The sequence below is a fragment of the Plectropomus leopardus genome, chromosome 7 (assembly GCF_026936395.1).
Source record: "Plectropomus leopardus strain MGB_pleo_1.0 chromosome 7, ASM2693639v1, whole genome shotgun sequence".
Classification (NCBI taxonomy): domain Eukaryota; kingdom Metazoa; phylum Chordata; class Actinopteri; order Perciformes; family Serranidae; genus Plectropomus; species Plectropomus leopardus.
Window position 1 is genome coordinate 23,493,379 of NC_142182.1, and position 23,234 is coordinate 23,516,612.

General features: G+C 39.4%; 1 protein-coding gene across 1 annotated transcript; it reads left to right on the plus strand.

Annotated features, from left to right (window-relative positions):
• The first annotated feature begins 911 nt into the window (after window positions 1-911).
• Window positions 912-20,774, plus strand: LOC121950298 (creatine kinase U-type, mitochondrial). The gene is made up of 9 exons (XM_042496245.2): window positions 912-1,179; window positions 6,212-6,410; window positions 8,302-8,397; window positions 8,501-8,722; window positions 9,658-9,743; window positions 14,319-14,442; window positions 15,234-15,368; window positions 16,344-16,469; window positions 19,925-20,774. The coding sequence occupies exons 1-9, from the start codon at window positions 1,034-1,036 to the stop codon at window positions 20,036-20,038; spliced, it is 1,248 nt and encodes a 415-aa protein (XP_042352179.2). The 5' UTR covers window positions 912-1,033; the 3' UTR covers window positions 20,039-20,774.
• Window positions 20,775-23,234: the final 2,460 nt, after the last annotated feature.

Genomic DNA, 23,234 nt, shown 5'->3' on the forward strand with positions numbered 1-23,234 from the left:
ACTGGCTGCATTGTGCGTTTTTGGGCTGTGGAGTAACCCACCGTGATGTAAAACCTCAGTGCTGCAGCCCTATTCACTCATGTCCTTCAGTATTCACACCACGCTCCTCACCACCACTGTCAAGACTGCCAAAACAAGATGTGTCATTTCCTTTACCATGAAAATTTCACAATAAAGCCATCAGTGGTCATTTTTTTTGTCAGTGTGACTGATATAAGATGATTAACTTTATCTTTTAAGTTTTAGATAAGATTATATCCATATATATATATATATGTGTGTGTGTGTGTGTGTGTGTGTGTGTGTGTGTATATATATAAGTTGGTTCACATTTGCAAGTCTGTCGTTTTAGTTTAGTTTTGAGCTTCATTTTGTCTATGGAACCGGATGAGCTGAATAGTAAAAACTCCAATAGTTAATGAATTCTTTAACTGTGTAATGTGTATTATATTTATATTTTGTAGTCTACTGACGTTTTACCTGCTGCTGTTGATCTGCCTGTTGTTCCAGGTTTAGGATGTGGCTGTGTAATAGAGCCTGTCTGTAGACGATGCAGGTATGTTTAATAAGTATAATAATCCTTGTGTATACCAGATGAGCATGTTTGTACTTATTAGGATTAAAGGAAGTACTCCTCCTCCTGCAAATAAAGGCGCCCCCAAAAAAGGTTCCCATCTAATATGTAACTCAAATTTCTCATGGTTACCCACCCAAAAGAAATCAACATAAACTGAGGCCATTTCACTGGAAAGTACATCCCGTATGTCTTCATAGGTAGGCCAACAAAACAAAAAATTAGCCTAATTTTCCATTTTTTCCCTGTTACATAGCATTAAAAAAATGCCTTGGTCTTTCACACTTTTATTTTGAAGCTGCAGGTACAGTTCCGGTCTCGTGCTGTGTTTCTCCGTCCGTCTTGACGTCGCTCTCATCAGAGGCTCCTCATCACTGACGCTCCCATCAACCTGCCCGTCTCCCTCCCTGTGACCGTGGAAAAGACCTGCTTTTAAACACCTCTACAGAAAACACAAAAATGGCAAGCAGCTTCTCAAGAATCTTATCTTCCAAACGGAAAATCGGGATCCTGTCGATGGTTGGGGGCTCCGTAACGGCTGGATTTCTGCTCCACCGGGAACATGTCAACGCGTCAGTGCCCGTCCGCAGGAGCTACCCCGCCAGGTGAAGTGACCCCTCATAAACACATTGTATGTCAGTATGGTCATTAATTGAGAAGTGCTGATACATTATGATTTAACGTAAATTAAGCCTAGGCTACGTTGTTTGCGTTTTTCAGTAATTTAATGAAAACAGGCGGGGTGTGAAATCGAAAGCAGGGATTTTAATCATGTAATATAAAGAAGTCAAATGTAGCAAAGTCTTTATGGGCCAGTGTGCATCATGTGACGCTGTAGTTGCACTTTCTGCCACTATGTAGATTTTGCTTCAGAGGGTGGCGCACTTCCTGGGGGATTGATTTTAATAGATAGGTGAAGTGATGAGTCCTAAAATGCGTAAGTCCTTGCTGAACAAAACATGTAACCCCAAATTTCCACCAGATTCGTGTGCGGTCCGGCTCCGCTCCGTCACGGCAGACGGAGCAAATAGATCACACTGTAGTCTGTGTTCATCTCCACTGATGCCGCTGCGTCTCAGCTCCGGCAGTCCGGAGGCTTGCGGATGAAAAAAGCTATTTTTACCGGACGCCGGAGCACTCTGCATAAATTCAGCCGAATTTAACATAGAGCAGGTAGGAAATCAGACCGCGATGCAACATTAAAACACCCGGTTAATTCTCATAATAAAACACTCTGTGTTTATGTCTGATCGTATTTCACATAACTACATCAACAAAACGTCAAAATGAGCGGATCCAGGCTTGGAGTCAACAGGTCAGAGGTTTTCGGAGGTCATTACCGGTAACACGGGCGAAGAGAAGCTAATTATGGAGGTGGAAAACCACAAAATTATTTATGACACCAGACATCCTTTAATAAGCACAACCATATAATGGAAATGGTGAGGAGAAATTTATTGGGTGTGAATCGACATCACTATAATTAATCCATGGAGTGAATGGAGTTATTACTTTTTCTGAGTCTCATAAACTTGTGTTCGTCACAGAGCTTATTTTGGCGATAACCGAAAATCCCATTTAAAAAAACCCTTAGGTTTTTTGCGTAGGGAACCAGTGCGTTGCCTCCTTCCTGGTTGGCCTACAAAAATATGTCATTCCTTCGCCACTCTATTGCCAGCCAGATTAGCCACTCTAATACCCTAAATAACCTTGGCATTTAAACAAGTGCAACCTAATGTATGAATGTAAAACCACTCCTTGCTTTAGACTGTCATAACATCTATTTACATAATAGGAATATTTATATTGGATGCCATACGAATCAAAGCAGTTAACAGTCGCTTTAAACGCACCATTTTGATACAACCTTATAGCTCTACAGCTCTTGTTTTGGCGTACACACACCTGCTCCTAAAATACAGACTTTATATGCTATGACATAGATGTTATCAGAAATAATTCTGGCTCATATTAGACAAATAAAAAACAGTTGGTTTGCCTCATAGGTTTTGCTGTGTAGGATGACATACTGATGAATGGGAACAGATAGTCTGAGGTGATGTGTACGTGTACAACTACATGCGGCAGTGTAAGGCAGTGCATAGGTGAAGATAGTTATCTGCTGCTCAGATAGATAAAACCCTGCCAGGTGTGTTGCATAATGATCACACACTGGTCACACCTAGAGAGCACATACAGTTCACCATCAGAGTCTTCACGCTAAAAGCAATCAAATACTCACCTGCTAAATGTTACTAATTATAAAGAGCTGTGGAAGAAGTACTCTGACTTTTTATTGGAGCAAAGGTAGCAAGTGCACTATGAAAAACAATTACAGTTGAAAGTATGGCATTCAAAATGTTACTTAAAGGTCCAGGTGTAAGTTTTAGTGGCATCAAGGATGAGGATTGCAGATTGTAACTAGCTGAAATTTCTCCTGGTTAGATTTTCTTCTGTGTTCGTTGTTAAGGAGGTTTTCACTGAGAGCTGAATTATCTGCAGAGGTCTCTTCCTCTCCAAAACAGACAGACCAGGTCATTAAAACTGATAAAAATGCTGAATAAAGCAGTCTCATGTTAAAAAAAAAATGGTGTTTACAAAGCTGTCAGGCACATTGCAGATGGGCTGCTTGCCCAGCGCCTGCTATGTGTTCTCACCTTTTTTCATGGATAACATAAGAACCCAGTGTTCAGGAGGTTTTTACCAGAAGCCAAATTATCTGCAGAGATCTCTCCCTCTTTTAAACAAGTGCACCACGTAATTTAAACCGATAAAACACAACAAATAAAGCACTTTCCAGTTAAAAATAGGTATTTTTACAGTGCTCTTGTTGCAGAGGGGCTTCTTACCACGGTGTCCGTTCTGGGCCGCTGTAAAAACATGCTGGTGCAACGTGTCAAACTCTGTAGATGAGGACCCGTTCCCTGTGTAGATATAATTGGCTCATTCTGGAGTATCTAGAACAAGTGTTTGTATTTTAGGTCTCTATACACTTAAGAAAACATCCTCACTTTATTATACTCCAGTTTTGCCCATATGTCCCCCTAAATCCTACGCACAGTACCTTTGTCAAAAACTGTAAAGGCAGCATAAGCAATGCCATAAGTAAAGGTCATTAGATCTTAATTTAACGTATTATTATTAGTGTTGGGAAGTAACTAGTTAGATGTAATTAATTAACCAAATAAATGTAAATGCAGCCAGTTACAGTTGCTGAGAAAAAATATGTACAGTAAGGAAATTACAGTTTAAAAATCAAAATGATTGTGATTACAAAAGTGGTTACATCTGACTATATTCTTTTTGGTGAAAAGTTTATATTTAGACTATATAACATTATTCTGTTGCTTTGCATCTTTTCACTGCAGGTATTAAGTATTTTCCGCAGCCCATTCCTGAACTTTATTGCTAAATTTAAAGCATTTGTTGCAAAACATGATCACAAAGAAATCAAATGTAATAAGTAACATTAATTTGATCAAGTACTTAAGATAGTTACATTACTTATTACACTATCATAGGTTAACTAGCAATCTGTTACCTGGTACATTTCAAAAGTAACCTTCCCAACACTGTATATATTATACTACATTATCACTGGAATTTTTTATTCTGGATTCATTACTGTCTAAGTGGCATTTAAATGATAAAAGATAATTTTAACAACTCTATATGTTGTTAGGTCGTTTTTTGTCCATAACGATTTATATTTTATATACTGATCACAAGTTTGATGTATAAAATGTTGATCTGAAAAGTAAAGTATAGCTGTCAAATGTCGTGGAGGGAAAAGTGGCCTACAGTGGTTCCCTCTGAAATGCAGTGGACTAAAAGTGCAAAGTATTATGAAACTGATCAAGAAGCTGAAGTACTGCCTAGAGTTTGTACTTGATGAAATGCACCTAATTACCTTCCTTCACTGACTGTTAAGTTGTTGACATTTGTTTAAAGATTAGTCCTCTGGCACCAATGGTTTATTGGACACACTTCAATTGTATTTCAGTGGCGGGAGTAACCAAACTGCCTTTTATGGCTTCTTCTTATAAAGTCTTGCTATAATTAACAGGCATAATACTAATCATAATATGATGTCATACCCCACATCCTGCCAACCTGATACACCAAACTCCTAATCATCAAAACTAATGTAATGTCAAGGAAAAGATAAGGCTCACAAAAAAATGTAGACTTTATAGTTATGCTGGTGTATCAGAAATATGAAAAGTCAAACAATGATATAGAAGCACCAATATCAGATATGTTACAAGCCTATACAGCATTAGCCCATAGGGGAGGTTTATTTTTGATTTGTAACTGCAGCAGCATTGGTTAAAATAATCCTGTATCTGTAAACTCCATAGTTCCTGGGATATACTGTTGACTGCATTGCTCAGCATGGTACCTCAGCGGTATCCAGCAATAAATTCATCCTTCCTGTCTGATAAGCAGCAGACCCCCAAACAGGCAGCTTGTTGGCTTTGTTAAATCCTGCAATGAAAATAGACACTAAAGCGTATTGTACAATATGCAGATAATATTGATGCACATTCAGTGTGACTATACCTATCTGAATATAGACACATATTTTGTGTTTGCCACCACCTGTGTTTTCCTGGCTCTGAAAACGATGTAATGTGATTCCCCCGTGCCTTAGGGGTTGGGATGCTGACCATAGGCTGCAGCCTTTGTTGCCGCTCTCTCTCATTCCCTGTAATCCTTCAATTGGTGCTATATGATAAAAGCATCAAATGCCCTGAAAAAATATTTTTAAAAAACAGAAAAGAAAACATCGTTATAACAGACAGCGTGCTAGCACTGATAATGATAGCCATCTTCTCAGCTCATTTTTGTGGAGGAAGTTTTGCGAAGTTTCACAGTAACTAAAATCTTTATTTATACCCATATTGTCATCAGTAGGGCTTTTTTTCAATATTATATCAACATCGTGATATGAGACTAGATTATTATAGAATCCATACTTACTCTGTACTGCCTCTGCAGTTTTGTGTAATACCAAACCCAATTTCATTCCATCTTTGGCTTGAAGGAGGTATTTTGTTTGGATAAAGGCCAGTCTTTGACAGCATTTTTTTCCCATTCTGGCTTGCCTCAAAGTCTAAATAGGATAATTAATTTAAAGATAGAGATGATTTAATGATTACTTTTTTTGTTAATTCAGCAGCTTTATTTTACATAGACAATATTTTTTTACCCATCAGCACTAAATTAATTGCACTTTTAGCATCTCGTGTGAATTGAAACACTATACAGTCACTGTTTTGCCTGTCAATCAGCCACGTTTCAGCCTTGAGCCATATGATTCTTTCGTCCCTAATGTTAATCATTTAGATTTGATTTTTTATTCACAGTGTCCCAGTGTGTCCTACACTATTGTCCTCGTCTATAATTAGTTGGCATATTTTACAGCAGGGTGTCTGATAGCCATAAGGTCACAGGATTAAACCCAGTTACCTGTGTACGTGCCATTCGGAAGTGTCCTTGAGTGAGTCACTTACTCCGAGCCTGCTCCAAGGGCACAGCTCCATGGTTAAGCTGTGTCCACACAACTAAAAGGATTTTTTTTCTCTCTCAAAGATCAATGCAGCAATATATTATCATGAATTTATATTTGTGCAGTGCGGAGTACCCTGACCTGCGCAAACACAACAACTGCATGGCCAGCAACCTGACACCTGCCATCTATGCCAAACTGTGTGATAAGGCCACTCCCAACGGGTACACGCTGGACCAGGCCATCCAGACAGGTGTGGATAACCCTGGGCACCCCTTCATCAAGACTGTTGGCATGGTGGCAGGAGACGAGGAGTCATACGAGGTCAGATATTTTACTTTTCGAAACACACACATTCAAGTTCCTCACTGTTCACAAGAAGATCATATCTCGCTGTATGTGGTTTAAGAGTCATGGCAGTGACCACAGCCTCTTCAGGCCACCAGCTGAAGTTAACAGTAACAAGGACAACATAAATAAAGTCCAGTCTAGAGATAGTTACATTGCAAATAGAAGTACTGCAAAGTAATAGTGGTATTCACATTTCGGTACTAACTCAACCTCCCTTTACTGTCAAGCCAATTTCATCATCGGCGAAAACACTTGAATCATCAAAAACAATTGGGAAATTTGTCTTCTTACAATAAAAAAAATGCATCCACCCATCCTCCCTATCCTGTTTCAGAGGAAGGAGTATTACAGGACAGTAGAGGGAGAATTTTAGGTTAGGACACCTCTTTTGGGATGTCTGAGTGTCTATCTATAGTGAGGGTCTAACTATATCTCCATTTACTCTTGTACTTCCTTTAGAGGCCACAGAAATATTGAAGACTTCTTCCAGTAGTCTGCGTGTTTTCTTAATCTGATGTTAACTATGGATCACAAGCAGGGTTGGAAATGAACTTTTCTGTCTATCTGCCACAGTAGCTGTTCAATCCCAAAATCTAACAGCCAGTCAATAGATTATCATGGTTTTGTTGGCTTGTTGTAAGTGAACCAAATCCAGCAGCCACTTGCATATTTTACCAGCATTTGGCTTTTGGCTGCTTTTAATTTCCAGCCCTGATCGCGAATCACCAATCAGTGGGAGTGTGTAGGGAGCAGGTGCAACTCAAGTCTCTGTAAAATATGTGTTGCAAGTCAGAATTAACACTGAAAGACTTCTTTACAGTTTCCTCTCCTGGTGGTTGTGTTTTAGCTGATACATCATTTTTGTAGTCTAGCGAATGTCATCATACAGTATCTCTAAAATGTAATGCAATGTGTGATTCGTCAGTACTCCCTGCTTTTTGCATGCATGGGTGTTTTTTTGTTCTTGGTCATATGGGTGTGGTATTACTGGTGCTGGCAACCACAGAAGTGCAGGGAGTGATCCTTCAGGCATGTCAAACCGGTCCACAGGGGGGCCGGTGTGGCTGCAGGTTTTGTTTCCAACCAAGTAGCAGCACACCAAACTTGACTCATTTAATCAACTGATCTCCATCTTCAGACAGTTGATTGGTCAAACTGTGTGCTCTTGGTTGGTTGGCACAAAAACCTGCAGCCACACCGGCCCCCCTGTGGACCAGTTTGACATGCCTGTCCTACAGTGTGTAGTAAGAGTTGTGATAGTGCAGCTTGGAAATGTACAGATTTATAACTGGACTTTATAGTAATACAGACCAGCCTCCAGACCACTCCATGCTATTGTCATCAAAGTCATTCAAGCAATGGTAATTTTAGGGAAATTTTTGATACACACGTCTCTTAAAGCTATAAACTATCAGAGACACATACTCTTTCCATGACATACATTAATGAGGTGAATCCAATTAAAAGTCCTCATCCATCGCTTAACTGTTCTTTACAATTATCAAGTCAACAAAATGTAGATTAACAGATTAACATATTTTTAAACTTTAGTATGCTGTATATGAGATATACCCTGTGTAAAAGCTATAATAAAGCATAAGATTAGGATGGAAAGGTGCATTGATAGCATTATACCAAAAAAAAAGACCTCTGTAAAGCATCTTTGTCAAACTGAGATAGAAATCACTGTATTTTGAGGTAGTTTTTGATTGGCTAACAGTCTTGTGGTCCAGAAACAGCCTCTGACTTCATGGATGTGGACAATGTCAGATGTCTAATATTAAGTTTAGATTGCAGCGCACAAATTATTAATGCATAAAAACTTTTTTTTTTTTTTAATTGTTAAAATTTTGGTCTTTTCCAGGTATTTGCAGACCTGCTGGACCCCATCATCAAAGAGAGGCACAACGGCTACAACCCCCGCACCATGAAGCACCCCACCGACCTCGATGCCAGTAAGGTAATAGTCTCACTGACAATGCAGGGCATCTTTTTTTCAGAGATCTCAAATCAGGATTTCAAAGATAAATGTAGAAATACTTCCCTGCCTGCTTTTGTTTCAGATCCAGTCTGGCAACTTTGATCCGCGTTACGTGCTGTCATCCAGAGTGAGAACAGGCCGCAGTATCAGAGGGCTGAGCCTGCCCCCTGCCTGCACCCGGGCAGAGCGTAGGGAGGTTGAGAGGGTGGTGGTGGATGCCCTCGCCGGCCTGAAGGACGACCTAGCCGGGAGGTACTACAGTCTTACCCACATGACAGATCAGGAGCAGCAACAGCTCATCGATGTGAGTGATGCAGCGACGCTGCTGTTTGCACATGATGATTTTATACATTACTGAGGTACCACTTTCACTTGCAGTGCTAATGCAACAGTTTTGCAGAGAAATAGTTTGAGGAGGAAAAGAGGGGTGCAGTGGCATATAACAGTTGCAGAATTAATGTCTTTCAGCTAGAATAAAGGAAAGACAGGTAACACTTATTAAGGGGGTCACAAAATTCCTACTCAGTATGCAGTGTAAAAGAAAGACAAAAAACATAGCATATTGCTATGTTTGGTTATGTTCCAAACATGGGTATTTTACCTTGTGTGGCTGAGAGCTTGGTTTTTGTTTTTGTGTAAACAGAATCTCATCACAGAAGCAGATTCCCTTAAAGTACAAGTTTAATCTCATTCAGAGCTAAAATTTTAGTAAAATATAAAATACCAGTTAACTATTTATTATTATTGCAAAACTGTCATATAAATTGCAATATCCATCTCACAATGAGTCTTTTTAATAGTGTAGCAGCATTGGTTATACACAATGTGTCAGCAGACCTGCTAGAACACTTTTGGATCTGAAAACACTCACAGCAACAACATGCAAAGTGCTTAGTGTGCTGATGTGATCACCAATGAGGTTCCTTATGTAGAAACATACTGTACTGCACTCATAGTAAGGTCATGGAGCATACTGTGGATGTGGAAATGCTACAGTTTCCAGAAGAAGAAAAAACCAAAAAACAAAATAAGGAGCAGACAATTCTATCACATGCAATCAAAATGGATGTGGGTTGAGCCTTCCATGGCATTTTTCCTGCCCACAATGAGAGAGATTAACCAGATTATTGAATTCTCAAGTCTCACACCCGCGTTTCTGTCTCACTATGGCAGTACTGTCCAAGCTGGCCACTGTTGGTACTTTGAGTATAAAATGTTTGTTCTCTGTATTTACAAAAGGACCACTTCCTGTTTGACAAGCCTGTGTCACCCCTCCTGACCTGTGCAGGCATGGCTCGTGACTGGCCCGATGCCCGTGGTATCTGGTAAGTGATTAAAGCTGATCATATAAACTTCTTTATTCAAGGAAAGACAGGTTTCTATTATTTGCATTATAATGCACTGGATTACCAGTAAACATAGTAGATTTTAGGCATACAACATTAAGTTATTTGTGACCTCTTTGTGATGGGTGATTTAGCCACTTTCATAAATCTTTTTGAATTCTGTAACTTCAACAAATTAGTAGCTGCTATTGTTATGTTATTTACTTTTTTATATTATTGAAATAACTGAGGCTGTCTTGTTCACTGTATTTTAGAGATGGTGACTTTAAGTGTAAATAGATTTCCTGTGTCTTTTACTGGGTTGTTTATTAAATTGGGACCATCAGAGGAGAAGGAGATACAGCATGTGTGTCATTATATGAATAGTAAGATACACATTAAATCTCCCTTTAATGCTGCTGAGCAAGAGCATTAAGAAATTAAAAAAGTAGAGGTCCCAGGATTGACACTTGTGGAACTACTCAAAAAGGTTTTGTTTCAACATATGTTAAATTTCAAAAGGAATTACAGGAACTCCTATCCTGTAAGTAAAAACAGGAGGAAACAGAACCCAACAGACCAACCAAATCTAGAAATCTCTGAATTACAAAATACAATTAAGAGGGAATGGGAAAAAGACCTAGGGTGAGAAATAGCAGAGGACATTTGGGACAAGGGCCTAAGATATGTGAATAGATGTTCCCAGAATTCTAGACACTGTTTGATCCAGTTTAAAACTTAACACAGATTACATTATTTACGGGTTAATACATAAATCTTCCAAGAAATGTCACCGATTTGTGAAAAATGTAACCAGGCAGATGCAGATTTACTGCATAGTTATGTACTATGCCCCAAGCTTGAGGAATTCTGGGCTGCAATTTTTTCATTTTATACAGATGTTTTTAAGGTTAAAATAAGCCCAGATCCACTTTTAGTTATATGGGGTGCATCAGAAAACTGTAAAAATCTGCACAGCACCACCTCCGTTTCTATGGCCTCCTTTGCGCCAAGAAACTAATTCTTTTGCTCTGGAAAAAGAAAGACGTACCAACTTTCAAAGCCTGGATAACAACACTGACTGACACCCTCCACTTGGAAAGGATTCGATATACCCTCAATGACAGATCAGAAGAATTTGAAAGGATTTGGAATCATGTGATCTCATACATAGAAAGGACGGATGGTTCAGATGCACTGTCTGTACATAGCTTCTTTCAGACCTAAGAAGCACTACCCCGGGGTTGGGATCGGGGTTGATAGGGGGTTGATGGCGGTATTTTTGGGGGTTTTCTATTGGATATCAAAATGAAGCCATATGTCCTTTATATGGAATCATACATTAACACTGTAAGGTTGCTTCACAATAAAGATATTTGAAATCGAATTACAAAATACAAATGTTTTCGTGTTGTTTGTTTTTTTGTTAGTTTGTTCAGTAAAAGTGAGCGTGCTTATGAGAGGCAGGGAAATGACATGCCTCCTTAAAGAGTGACCATTTGGCTTAGAATGAGATATCAATAAATAAACTAGTAAGGAAAGAAATTCTAATTTCAGTGGGCTGCACAGAGCTGGTGGAAGACTCTATCTTCTGTATTATTTCATTTATTGGAGGAGAAATTACACAGTGAACTCTTACAGTGTATAGCAGTGCTTCGATCTGAATTTGAGGACAGGCCTTTTAAAAAAGATGTAACATTATTGTAAACAGACTCACTGATTTCAGTTCTTTGTTGTTATTATAGTGTGTTTGATCAACTTGTGGGTTTGTTTTGCAATATTTATGTTCAGCCCTTCATCAGATTCTCTTTGGCATCCTTTTTCTATATCATTTCTCTAAGGTGCTGTTCATATAACTGTTACTGTATGTTTTGACAGGACATGGTCAGTAATGTGAGACGCGGGGTATTTGCTGCAATTCTTTAACAGTGGGTGACAGTGGTATAGTGGGTTAACAGTGAGTAGTGATAAGTTTTGGGGGATAATTCTGAGATTGGTTAGATCTTTTAGGATTTGTATGAACCTTTTCCTGCACTGCTGAAACCTGACAACAGAACAGTAAACATCCCTCTGTCCCAAATCAAGACAGTCTTTTGTTGAATTGTTTAGTTTTCATATTTAACTCGTCAGCAAATAAAATACTAAAAAAGGGGCTATTATCTTCAGTTTTACATGTGTTTTATGAACTTTCCGATTACTTTGTAGCTGGCACCAGTAATATAATTTCCCTGTTGCTGAGCTGTGGTGGTGGTGTATTAGCAATGCAGACAATGCTCCCTCAGCCCTGAGTTTTAGCTTGTACCCAGGAATAGCCAAATGCAGCGCGTCAGCCAGCCAAAATCAATCACCAGCCTCCCTCCTGTCTTCGTCTGCCAGCTGTATCAGCCTCTCCTCTCCTTAATAATTCACCTTCACTTCATCCCTCTATCTTCTCCTCTGTCAGGTCCACAGGCAGCTTTCCTTTCCCTCTCTGGCTCATTCCCCGCCTCTCTCCTTTCATTTTTTAACCTCCCATATGTCATGTTCTGCTTAATCTCATTTATGCTTATCACCCCCTACCCTTCCATACTCATTTTTTTGTTTCACTCCTCCTTCGTGCTCTTTTTCCCTAGCTATTCAAGTATCCTGCACTTGTCTAATCCCTTCTCTCTCTTCATCTCCCCAACCTGCTGCCTCCGTAACATATCCATTACATTATTAAATCTAACAATATTAAGGAGGTCAGTGTGGACAAAAAGTCTTTGTAAAGGCTGGCAGTGGCTGTGTGCACTTTAAAAAATGTCATGTGAAAAAAGTTTGACAGTTTGGTTTGAGACTGGTGGTAGGAGGGATCATTGCGTCATCAAGATCCAGTGGATACTGCCTCTGGGGAGCATGAATGTGCTCATTTTAATTTTCATTTTAATTATAATATGTGTAAGCCGAGATATTAGCCCAACTGTGGCACTTGAGGGAAAGTCAGAAGGTATCAAAATCTTAATAATTAATATACTGACATGAATATTTACTACAAAAGTCACAACAATTTAGATGTTTGTTTTTGCAGTATCTTGTTTTTATCTTTATTGAAGTATATTTATGTTTACTCAGGTCTCTGCCCCTTAAAGGTATACTTTGCAGATTTTCAATCAGCTTTGTGTCAAAAAAGTAGTATTAAAAAGCATTTGTGTCCTTCTACTGCGGAGACGGCCTAGTTTTAAGTGAGGTCCCTCTTTATATCGGTTCAATATTACTTAAACTCTAATGGGACTTAGAATAAAGGTTATATGAGTTTTTTGTGTGGGTGACAAGAGAATTCCTGTTTTTTTTTTTTCTTTTTTCAAGAAACAAAGATATAGGGGGCATTATGACAGTTGTCATATCCAGATAACAGACTGACCATATTATGGGTTGTAAACAGAAGGCCTACTACAGCACTTAATAAATTACAGATAATTTACCTTAATTATCAGAACAGACAGCAAAAATCTTGTAATGTAAGCGTCCTTTCTCAGTCTTAGTAGGAAAGTCAGTCTTTCCATGTCATGATTTTCTGTGATGATTTCAAGCCAGTTATCTACTGTAGGCGGGTCAGCTTGAAGCCAATTATAAGTGATTGCTTTTTTTGTGCTGCAGTTATGAAAATTTTCAATAGATATCGTTCATGTCATGTTATTCCTTCTGGCAGGTTGCCCAAGTAAAGTGTCAGACAAGTGAACTGCTTTACCTACTAAGGGCACAACATTAAACAGTCAGGGATTTTGTTTTAAAGATTTATACTCTGAAGACCATGAAAGTTTGTACCATTTAATCCAAAAATTATTGAAATTTTTCAATCTGAACACTCTTGTAGGACCAATTGATAGACAAATGAACACTGACACCAGCATCCATAGAGCCCCACTGCTAGTGTGGCCAAAGATAGGAATGTCAATACAACGCTTTCTGCACACTTACTCAAATATTGATTTGTTTGAAGTATTTTCAGAAATTAAACCATCAGAGAAAAGCCTTTCTTGTAAGCTTTTCTCTCCATAACTGACAAAGGGATCCTCATGAGTCGTGATGTTTCCATCCAACATATTTTAGTTTGAGCTGAGTTTTATCCGATGTCTTAAATCAGAACCCCAACGCCGTATGCGGACAGTGCAGCCTTGCAGACCAATCGGAGAAACACAACAGTCATTGACCTGTGGCAGCATTATCCTCAGTGATCGATGGTTAATGGCCATCTCTCAGCTGACCAATATCGTAATGCTCTTTAAGTAGAGAAAACCAAACAACAATTTCTATTAATTAACTTATCCTCTACACTCTACAATTAGGCTTCCAAAAATAATTAGACATACTGATTAAATCTAGGGAAAAAAAGGATTCAAATTTTAATTAATGTATTATCTGTGGATAAGAAAGGAATATCAGCTCCGTGTTTAAGTATACTAGTTACGGCATCAGAATAAATCACTCTCCCTGGGTGCTGCATCATCCCTCCACTCCTCAGTGATAGCTATGATGGTGCAAACGCAGAGGACAAATAACCCTAACCCCACGGGGATCAATACTGTATAACTCGATATAACTTTTCTCTGTGTGTAGGCACAACAATGAGAAGACATTCCTGATTTGGATCAATGAGGAGGATCACACCAGGGTCATCTCCATGGAGAAGGGAGGGAACATGAAGAGAGTCTTTGAGAGGTTCTGCAGAGGCCTCAAGGAGGTGAAGCTGCTGTTGTGTGTGGATTGTTTATGTATTGGATTGAGGAAGAGGATACTTAACGTTGAAAGATTTTTCACTCAGCACCATGTTTTCAGTGCATTGCAGGATCTCACATAAACAAGGACTACACCAAAATACCACCAACCAGTTTGATATGCACAGAAGCACATACACTTGTTTAGTTATTTTACAGCAGTGTGCTGTCAGTTGTGTATGATTTAACCAAGTAACTGGACCATAATGGGCCATTGTGTACTTGGGCACAGCATCTTGAAGTTAGCAGCTGGAACAGACCTTGTCATCAGATGGCTGTAGGGGTTCAAACAGCCAAAAGGGAGGCCACTATTATAGTGTAAAAGCATCTAGTGTATGCTTGCAAGAGCCAAAAAAAACCTGCTCAAACTAGTCTTTGCCTTGCCACAAAAATAAAGACTAAAGACCAAACATGGTAGTGCAAAAATAAATTATTTATCTAAGTGGTCCAAGTTCCCCATTAAAACAAGAGCAAAGGACAAGCAATGCAACATCTGGCACTGCACTGTTGGATGACTAAACACCTCAGCGCTACATTAGTGTCAGTTAAACTATGTACTAACGCTGTGCCAGTGTTTGTGTCAGTCCATTTCCACCAGAGTTCATTCAACAGCCCTAAAAGTCCACAGCTCTCCATTCTTTACTTGTTTGCTGTGTGTGAACACCATGTACACATTCATCAAACATACCAAAGGTCAGAGATAATATGAATGAAACACACACTCATTTTGTTGCAACTGATTCTCTCCCTGTCTAAGGTGGAGCATCTGATCCAGGAGAGAGGCTGGGAGTTTATGTGGAATGAGAGGCTTGGTTACGTCCTCACCTGCCCCTCTAACCTGGGCACAGGTCTCAGGGCTGGGGTACACGTCAAACTGCCCCTGCTGAGCAAGGTAAGACAATAATTGGAAAATATAGAAAATAATCTAATGCTCATAGTGCAGTAGATAACATACATACATTTGAATGTTATCAGCCCATTAAGTGGCTGTTACCAGTTGTTATAGGGAGCTTAGGTTAGTGGTAGTATGGACCACATCCCCATACAGACTTTGTATCTCTTTTTTACTGACCTTCTCCTTTACTCCCGTCAGAATAATTGTGCCCACACTAAGTCACTGCTTTATTTTAACTCAAATCATGATGTTTTCATAAACCTAACCGAACTACGGCAGTTTCACATTATTAACCATGTATTAGGATGTGTTAGATATGGACCTTTTGGCCTACTGGTAGTTATTATGATGGTAGTGATGACAACTGATACTGGAACATTTAATGGGCTGATAACAGTCAAAATAGGTGGTAGATAATGGGGGATCTTTTGTGTTATTGTATTTGTGTCACCCATTAAATAATAGAGCGTCTACATGGCCTATAAAAAATAAAGTATTAAATTAGAAAAGTTTAAACCTTCAGAAAGCATAAAATGATCTCAATGTTTGCTCTTTAGTATTTTCTCCAGAAAAGATGAGAATGGGGGAAGCAGCAGAGTTAGTTCTGTTTTCTCTTGTTTTAAAATATGATTTGCTTATTTTGGACCCACATGCACGTCAGCTACAATTTTTCTACTGGGCACGGCTCTTATAAAATCCTAAATAGTTAGTTTTTCATTGTGTCTTTCATACTACTCTTAGAAAATGATACAGTGCAACCGTTTATTCTGCCAAATAACATTTTTCAGAACTTTTACTGGTTATATTTACCTAGAAATACGATGTTTATAATATTCTTATTTATTAAATGTTTGTGGCTGTGAACTCAAAATGTCTGAATGAAAAAAAAGTAAATTAATATTGCATATTGATTAATATGGGGATTGAAGTGCTTTTAAACTGTGAAGAATAACTTCTGTACCCAACCCCAAGGATGCTCGCTTCAGTAAGATCCTGGACAACCTGCGTCTGCAGAAGCGAGGAACTGGCGGCGTGGACACGGCTGCTGTGGGCGGTGTGTTTGACATCTCCAACCTGGACCGCCTGGGACTGTCTGAGGTAGGGAAACCTTTGTAAAAAATGCAAGGATGGAACCTGAGTGAGGACAAAGGGTGTAAGTAATTCTCTGCCGTAAATCGACACTGCAAAGCATTCATCTGCTGCTTTTCTTTCCTGGAGCTGCTCTTTAACTGACAGTACATGCCTATGGTTGTCCCTTGGGCGTGAATGTGTGGAGACATATCAGTCATAATCAGGGCTTGGCAGGAACATTGCAAGCTTGCCCAGTAAATCATCCTTATACAAACAAAGATTTAATATGAATATTTATTGCATGGTAGTGTTAGCAGTAGTAGCAGACCGCTGACCATTTTCTGATTCACTGAAAATAAATTGCTTCACATTGGTATGTTTTTGGTACTGGGGTGTAAATTATATTGTAAATAAGGTGCCAGAGTGAAAAAAACCATCAAAATAAACCTTGTGCCATGAGATGCTCTCCCAGACCCCCAACAGAGGTTTAGGTGAATTATTCATATAATGATTTTTAATGTTTGTTGATAAACTGGCCCCTGGCTGCCTGTCATTTGCAAAAGTGATCCCCAAACAAAGCAAGTCTCATTGGCTATATTATTAATGTGCCAGAAAGCATTTGGACCATCATGAAACAAATGTTTTGTGTTAACAAGTTTAATTTTTAGTGCACTATTTGGTGCAGCAGTTTAAATATGGCCCCAAAGAAGGCTTGATTTTTTTTTTTTTTAATTTCTTTTAGAGCAAATGGAGCTAAATGGAGCTAAATTTTTTTTACAATAGGGAGAGGAGAGGAGAGGAGAGGAGAGGAGAGGAGAGGAGAGGAGAGGAGATGAGAGGAGAGGAGAGGAGAGTTGAGTTGAGTTCTTGTCCAGGCTGCACATGTAGTTTGTCTTTGTTATGTCCTTGTCTCATGCTGTCATGCCTGACAGAGTCATACAGTACAATAGAGCTGTTCTCTTTTGTTGCTGTGAGCGTTCGGTCACCTATTTTATTCTGATTACATGCAGAGTGGTGATAGCTCTCCTCACTGTGTCTAGATGGAGCACAGTGAACAAATTAGCGCTTAATTTGGTGCAGATAAAGAATCATTCATCTCATTTTATTACTCTTACGTAATGTGGAGATGTGACTCTGTGATTGACTGAACACAGACAGTGGCTCTGTGCAAAAAATGTCCAGGATGTTGACATAAAGAGGTTGAAGTGTTGGAGGGGAAGTGGAGCAGTGCAGCAGTATGACTCCAAATTTCACTTGTGTTTTTTTTTTTGTTGTTGTTGTTGTGTTTTTTGAGAGCGTGGGGTGCTCACTGCTGCCTGGTCCTCCATCATACTGACTGATGACCACTCAGGAGAGGAGCACTCTGAAGGTCTAGAGAGTCTAAGAGTCTACAAGTGAAGAGATGGAGGAATAGGCAGAGCAGGGACAGCTGGAGCAAAGTGCAGGAGGACAATAAATGAAAGGTTTCCAGTATCCTGGATGTGTAAAACAAAAATCTCGATTTCTGTTCAAACTTAGGGAAAGAACTCATCAGTCTTTTAAAATATCCTCATGATTAACTAAATATTTACCTTAAATTAAATGTTGCAGTATACATGCTCCTCAGAAGAAAAATCCCCTACAACTTATTTCAGGCCGTTTGTTTCTAAAATGTGGTATTGTTGTCCTTACACACATTAACATTGCGACTGCATCCTTGTTGCGTTATCTGAATAGTATCTAAATCGGGATGTGAAAAACATGCTAGTTGAAGACATGAGAAATAAAAAAATCCCAGTTGATGCTTTCTGTATCCCAAACTGTGCAACTACAGCTTATAAACTATCTTACAGATGTTGTTGTAGCTGAGAGCAGCAGTCTGTTTTGGAGGTGGGCTGTACTGCTCAAGATAGTTTGGATAAGGCATTCCTCCTCAGGTTATCGCCCTCGAATTGATAATGTCTCACAGTTTGGTGAAGGGTGCAGACTGCTTGGGTTAATGTAGTGGTTGTGATGAACATACAGTGTAAGTGAAGGGCTTGCAGATGTCAGGGCTACAGACTGCTCTGTGTCTGTTGTTACTGACGGTCACCATTTTTGAAGAGAGCTCTGCTACTTTTACTCTTAAAGAGATAGTGTGCATCATTTGAAGTGGGGTTCTATGAGGTACTTTTCCATAGTCGTTGTAGTACATTACGTCAGCAGTACAGTCAAGGAAGCTTGGGAATGCATTGCTGTGGATGGCAGCAGCAGCAAAACATATTTAAGCCATCTAAGTGTAGTCTGAATTCAGACTATTTTCATAGCGTTAGCTAGCCACCAGCGATTTCTGACAGGGACCTGAAGTCGTTATATTGATCTCTTCAGGCCAGACTGCATTGAGAAAACAGTAGTTTAACATCACTGAACACAGGAGATGCCTGCTTACCGCTGCCTCAATTAGTTTGTTAGTTACTGTGTGACCTTAATGTTTCAAAGGTAAGGCAAGTTTATTTCTAAAGCACATTTAAGTGACAAGGTGAATTCAAAGTGCTTTACATAAAAATCAAAAGCATTGCGACAAAGTGCAAAACATTATAAAAGGACATTTAAATGTAGTTATAGACTAGAAGAGCTAGAGAATAGAAAACAAGCTGAAAATAATAAAGCCGGGTATCGAATACAAAAATAAAAATTACAGTGCAGTGTAAGAAATGAATAAATAATCGATTTAATAAAAAGCAGCGGTAAAGAAAAGCCTTCCGCCTTGATTCAAAAGAAGCGAGAGTTGCAGCTCACCGGAGTCTGTTCCAGGTATGTGGTGTCCTTGACTCTGGGGACACAAAGCAGACCTGTTCCAGCAGATCCGAGAGGTGTGGATGGTTCATAATGTAGCACTGTGTTAGTTTGGATTCGCTAAAGTCACAAAATAACCCAAACTAACTGATTGAGGCAGCGGTAGACCAGCAGCAGCTTTCACATTCAACTTAAATGACTGTTTTTCTCCGTAGAATTGGGTGACTTTGATAAGAGTATAGATGTGGAACTGAAGCCATTAATGGCTTCTCTGTCAGAAAGGTCTGTCTGTGATAAGGTAAAGCAGCGATATATTCTCAGTGCAGCAAACACTTAAACTGATACTGATTTTTGTAGGGGGCTTTGTTTTTAGGTGCTAAAATCCATTTTGCTGTTGTCTTTGTCCACAGCAGTACATCGCTTAGCTATCGCATGATACTCCAGCCAGCTCCCGCAATCCAAGGGCGTGCGAACAGACAACTAATGCAGCTAGTTCATTGACCTTAGTATCTCATACAACCCCACTTCAAAAGATCAAAATTATCCCTTTAACAAGGGCTAAAAAAATGTTTTTGGGAACTAAAAATATAATAGATCCAGTCATGTTTTGGGATACGTTAAATTTTCTTCTTTTTTTTTCTTTTTTTTGGTGTAAAAATTTGTGTGGGATCATTTTTCTCATGCAGAAATGGATAAATTAACTAAAATGTCATGTGCCCTTCCCTCAGGTCCAGCTGGTGCAGACAGTGGTTGATGGCGTCAACTACCTTATCGAGTGTGAGAAGAGACTGGAAAGAGGTCAGGACATCAAGGTGCCCCCACCTGTCAAGTATTTTAAGTAGACACAGATCCCTGACCCTACCCTACAAACCTTTGGGCACACACACATGCACAAACCCACCCACCCCCCCTTCGCCCCATGCCCATAGATATTATAGTATAATCTACTGTATATATATTATACGCGGCTATCTGACTAAACCAAACCAGAGTCCCACAATACTGCAATGGGCTTTACTGTGATTCGGATGAATTTCAAGGGTTTTATATCAAACTCAAATTCTAACCTTGCTCTAAAATGGCAGCAAACATTAATGAAGGATGCACAAACTGTTGTAACGGAGTAAAGATGGCTGCCAGCATGCCCGTCTGCATGTCCAAACAGTATCTATGGCTCTGCTCCCAAAACCCTCCTCAGCCCACCAAACCTGGCTTTACCTCACCTCATCCCCCTCCTGCCGCACGTCCTATACTCAGCCTGTCTTTTCCTGTCATTCCTGTGTGTTGACTGCTCATCCTTAATATCTGGTGCTTTTATAGCCCATCCATTTGTGCTTTACTTTCCATCGTGGATCGTGTGTACACAGTTTATTTTCACCATTTTGAGTGGATTTGAATGTAGATTAACAGGGTTGAAGATTTGTATGTCTGATGACACGCGGGTGTCAAAATGTAATGTTATAACACACTGGCCGGGCTGGGTTCTGTACTGTAAGCTACTGAAGCAATATCATTCCAGCTCTTCATGAATGTCACAGTGTCATTTCTTTTAATAAAGACATCATCTATTTAACAGTAGCTTCTCTGCCTGCCTCTCATTTGTTGACAGAGCGTTGCATTTTTTTAGTTTCCACATGAACCAGGCGTCACTCTTTGATATCCAAGACGATTTTGCTGCAGCCCGAAGTCCAAGCTTTAGGTAACTATGGTGACCGAGCTTGAGGAGCGTGATTATGATCACCGTGGTTGAAGAGTGTCATGTTGCAATGTTCAGTCAGAGAGATAACAAAACTGTGTTATGCTTGGAAGGCTTGTGTTCTGGGTTTTGTTTTCACACAGATCAAAGAACCTTAAATCTGGGAGATGTCACATTTTCTTGACTTAATTAAAAGTTTCAGGACCCTCATTTATACTGCAAAGACAGACCTCTTGTCAACAAGTCCCATAAAAAGACCAAAACCTACAATGATTTTGAGAGAGAGAGGAGACTGGAGCGCTGCTGGTGTCCCTCAAACCACCGGTGCTCATGGAAAGGAAAAATGTCCAAAATAAGAGGAAAACTTTTGGCCAAAAAAAAGAGAAAATGGCACAAAAAAATCCAAGTCCAGGCACTCAAGTAGGTTTGAAAAATGTAAAAGGCCTTTAATTTAATGGGCTAAATTCATTAAAATTACACCAACGCGTATCGGCTTGCGCCTTCTTCAGGGTGCACCCTTTCAAACCTACTTGAGTGCCTGGACTTGGATTTTTTTGTGCCATTTTCTCTTTTTTTTGGCCAAAAGTTTTCCTCTTATTCCTACAATGATTTTATCCTGGATCACCAAAGCCTAATATATATCTTATTCTGGTTATAGCTTCTGATATGTGACAGTGTGCTGCTTTTCTTTTTTCTTTTTAAAAAAAAATATGTCAGTATATTGACTAGATTAAGGTTTTAGACTGCCATTCTGAAAAAACAAGCAAATTACCAACATAATCATGGCCAGAGAGAAATTGTGGATGCCATTTTTTCACTATAGTTTAGCATTTTATAGACCAAATAATTAATGAAACGCACAAATCAATAATGAAAACAGTTGTTAGCTTTAGCCTATGTAATTATTTCGCCTTTAATGAAAATTTAAGTTTATATTTGTGACCCATTTTTGAAAAGATTTATGTGTTATGTAAGAACCAGTGTTCTTGGGCTGAATGTCCCAAGCTGAATTGTATAGAAATGGAAGATCTGACAACAAAATTATAGAGTATCAATAGACTAATCACTTTAGCTCCATGATGAATTACTAAAAAATCTAAATTTAAATGCGTAGTATGGTGCAAACTATTGTTAAATGATATGCATTTATATAACAGTTTTACTCATTTTACCGTTTTACTTATTTTTACCTATTATTGGTACTCAGCTGCACTTTCTAGCTCTCTCTTCTTGCTAATGTTTGCTACAGTCATTCTGCTCTTCTCTCCTACTACCTAAGACAAGAAGAGTCATTGTTGTCATGTTATAGCCTTGTTAGGTTTGACTTTTGATACAAATGTGTAATTGTAGGCCCTCAATGACAGTTTTCTCTGTGCTATTGAAAATGGTAATTAATATCAATATTTTTTAACGTATTGTTTTAAAGTTGGAAAATCCAGAATTGTGACACCACCCATGCAAACACCCAGTATGCAACCACAGCAGGAAATATGCTCAATAAATTGTGTCTCATCTGCAGTCAAGCATGAATATGAACCTCAGTATGTCACTGTCTTGTTGTTTAAAAGCGAGTCCAAAGCCGTCAGTGTTTTCTCTGCAGAGCAGGGAGTATGTAACAACTGCTTTGTACCATTGTGGATGAATAGATTTTTATTGTCTCCACTGATGAAATAGGCAACAGTTTTTTCCAGTGTTTTGGTCCGGACGCTGACATGAACAAGGCGTTCAGTGTTCTGAGGAGACACAGCTGAGACGTCAAGTGTTGGCTGTTGTGAGGAATCTGTTTCTCTCTCTTCACGGATTTGGAGGAAGGTTCTGATGTCCTGAATACATCCTCCTCCTCCTCCTCCCTCCCTCCTTATGTATCTCAGTACACAGTACTCGGAGCATGTCACCAGCATAATGCTGCAGACCTCTTCTCTCCTCCTACTTGTTCCAGATATGGCTGAGGAGCAAGCAGGTTGCCGTGGCAACCACTTCGCAGAGGCAATGGGGGCTCCGATTTGTGAGTGAAGGGGCTTTGTGAGGAAAACGGAAAACAAATCTCTACAGTGTAGATGAGCACTGCAGAGAGCACAGCCACAAAAAAACAGATTCTACGGATAAAATGTTGGTAGCATCATGATGACGATACTGGGGGAGAAAGTGATTAAATGATGATAAAATGCTTTTACAGTATTTCGTGCAGTGTGTAATAAGATGCCAGTGGATGACCAATCAGTGCCCTTGAAACAGCACTGATGTTTCACAAAATGCTGTTTAGTGCAACACTGTTCGCAGCTCCACTAGCATTTAACAGTCAGCCCCCTCCCCCAAAAAAGAAAAAACTCAAGCAGATCCTC

What these genes read in the sequence shown, in the direction of transcription:
- LOC121950298 (XM_042496245.2), top strand. Translation starts at nt 1,034, where the DNA reads ATGGCAAGCAGCTTCTCAAGAATCTTATCTTCCAAACGGAAAATCGGG. An exon ending in CCGACCTCGATGCCAGTAAG is followed by an intron (nt 8,398 to 8,500) that starts GTAATAGTCTCA and finishes CTTTTGTTTCAG; the next exon opens with ATCCAGTCTGGCAACTTTGA. An exon ending in CCCGATGCCCGTGGTATCTG is followed by an intron (nt 9,744 to 14,318) that starts GTAAGTGATTAA and finishes CTCTGTGTGTAG; the next exon opens with GCACAACAATGAGAAGACAT.